Here is a 1,690-nt window from a genome sequence, read left to right on the forward strand (position 1 = left end):
GTATCACCGACGCGCGAGCCGCCATCGAAACGCTCCAAAGGGCTGGACGACGCAGGCAAGGAAGAGGGGTAATAAGGGAGGGAGGGAAGGGGTGTGTGGAGCCGATCAGCCACCCTAGCGGAGGAATGTCTCTAGGGAGAGTGAAGGTGAATCTTGCAGGCGGTCTACGCGATAGAACAAACGGGTAATATAGGGCATGCGAAAGCTTTCAACAACGCACGAACATAAAGGTTCGATGGTTCGAAGCGAATCTGCAACCTCAATCTCGCGCACCCGTTGTCCACCTCTTGGGCCGGCGTGCTACCCTATCTTGCTTACTTCTTTTTTTCCAATGTACTTCGTCACTCTAGAGGGAAGGCCGTGTCGCCATGGTGCGTGAAATCGCCCATCGCAAGTCCTCTCATCCGTCTACTCCAGAGCAGCCCCTCCTACTTCCTCGTCTGCGAAACGCGTCACCCAGACTCCAAGTATAGGCTCAATCCTGTTATCATCTCAAACACCATGCGCCTCTTTCTCCTCCTTCTCTTTCCTTTTTGACAATCGCTGCTCCTCTACCCATGTCTCAATCTTCGCCTTCAATTCTGGTAACGGCTCCAGATCCGTTAGACTCAACGGCTGACGGTTGAACGGGTCCGTAGGTTGGTTCAACAAATGTTGTTCGATCGCCGCCCGTTCCATCGCGTAGCCGGATGTGGGCAGCCGCACGGGGTCTTTCATCAACGTGCAGAGCAAGGGGTCCAGAAATTCGTCCGGCACCTCCACGCCCAAATCCTCCGCCTCTGCCTTTTCGGCCGCCGAGGCCACGGCGGTTTCCAGGGCCGTGCATGCCTCAAGCTGCGTCTCGCTCATGCCCCCCACCCGTTTCATGGTCTGCTGGACTTTGCCAAGCATCCCTTCGTGGTAGTAGCCCGACTCGGAGAGGGCGGTGTGGAAGGCAGGCTCCCCGGCGAAATGGAGGATGGTCAGGGCCACCTCCCGGAGCATCTCCTTGGGTTTGAAATTCAAAGCGTCGGGGTTTTCCACCTTGATCTCCAACCCTTTCGTCCCCACCAGCTTGTCTACGATCGAAAGCAGGGTGTTGGCCAGGCGGGGGGAGAGGGCGGGAGCGAGGAAGGGCTTGCGGACTGCCTCGTCACTGGTCAGGTACATGAGCATGTGGATGGTCTCGTTGCAGAGGAGCAAGGAGGACGAGACACTGCGCTCGTTGTCGTTGTGCCGCTCCATGATTTCGTTCCGACTCTCTTCCGGCATGGCGGCCCACGCCGGGCTGTCTTTCATCTGGAGCTGAACGGATCGGATCTCGGGGAGTTTCTCCATCACGGAGGCAACCAGAGCGTTGGTTTCGTTCATCAAGCCGTTGGCGAAGGAGGTGAATTGAGAGGTGTCGGAGGAGATCCTTCGGAAGGTCCGCCGGTGTTCGGGAGATCTCCAGAGGAACTTCAAGACGGCAGCGATGTGGAAGCGATGCTCGAGCTTGTCATAGAAGCCCGTGTGCTCCACGTCCCCATAAAGGAGGAGGAGGGCGGGCGCGAGGGATGCCTGGGCCAAGGGGTTGTTGAGGAGGAAGGAGGTGTAGACGCTGTGGCCTCGGGTGGCGGCGGCGGAGGTGCTCGAGTGGTCGAGCCGCTCCTCGGGGGGGAGGAAGACCAAGTAGAGCAAATCGCCGATTTTGGCGCGCAAATGGGGGGAG

The 1,690-nt window shown here is 58.5% G+C and overlaps 1 protein-coding gene across 1 annotated transcript; it reads right to left on the reverse strand.

The window, feature by feature from the left end:
* Positions 1 to 492: 492 nt before the first annotated feature.
* UBE4B (ubiquitin conjugation factor E4 B) lies at positions 493 to 1,317 on the reverse strand (the record flags this gene model as incomplete). Its single annotated transcript, XM_005853685.1, has 1 exon — positions 493 to 1,317. One exon carries the CDS (start codon positions 1,315 to 1,317, stop codon positions 493 to 495), a length of 825 nt encoding a protein of 274 aa, XP_005853747.1.
* Positions 1,318 to 1,690: the final 373 nt, after the last annotated feature.

This window comes from Nannochloropsis gaditana, assembly GCF_000240725.1.
Source record: "Nannochloropsis gaditana CCMP526 unplaced genomic scaffold scaffold782, whole genome shotgun sequence".
In the NCBI taxonomy this organism is placed as follows: domain Eukaryota; class Eustigmatophyceae; order Eustigmatales; family Monodopsidaceae; genus Microchloropsis; species Microchloropsis gaditana.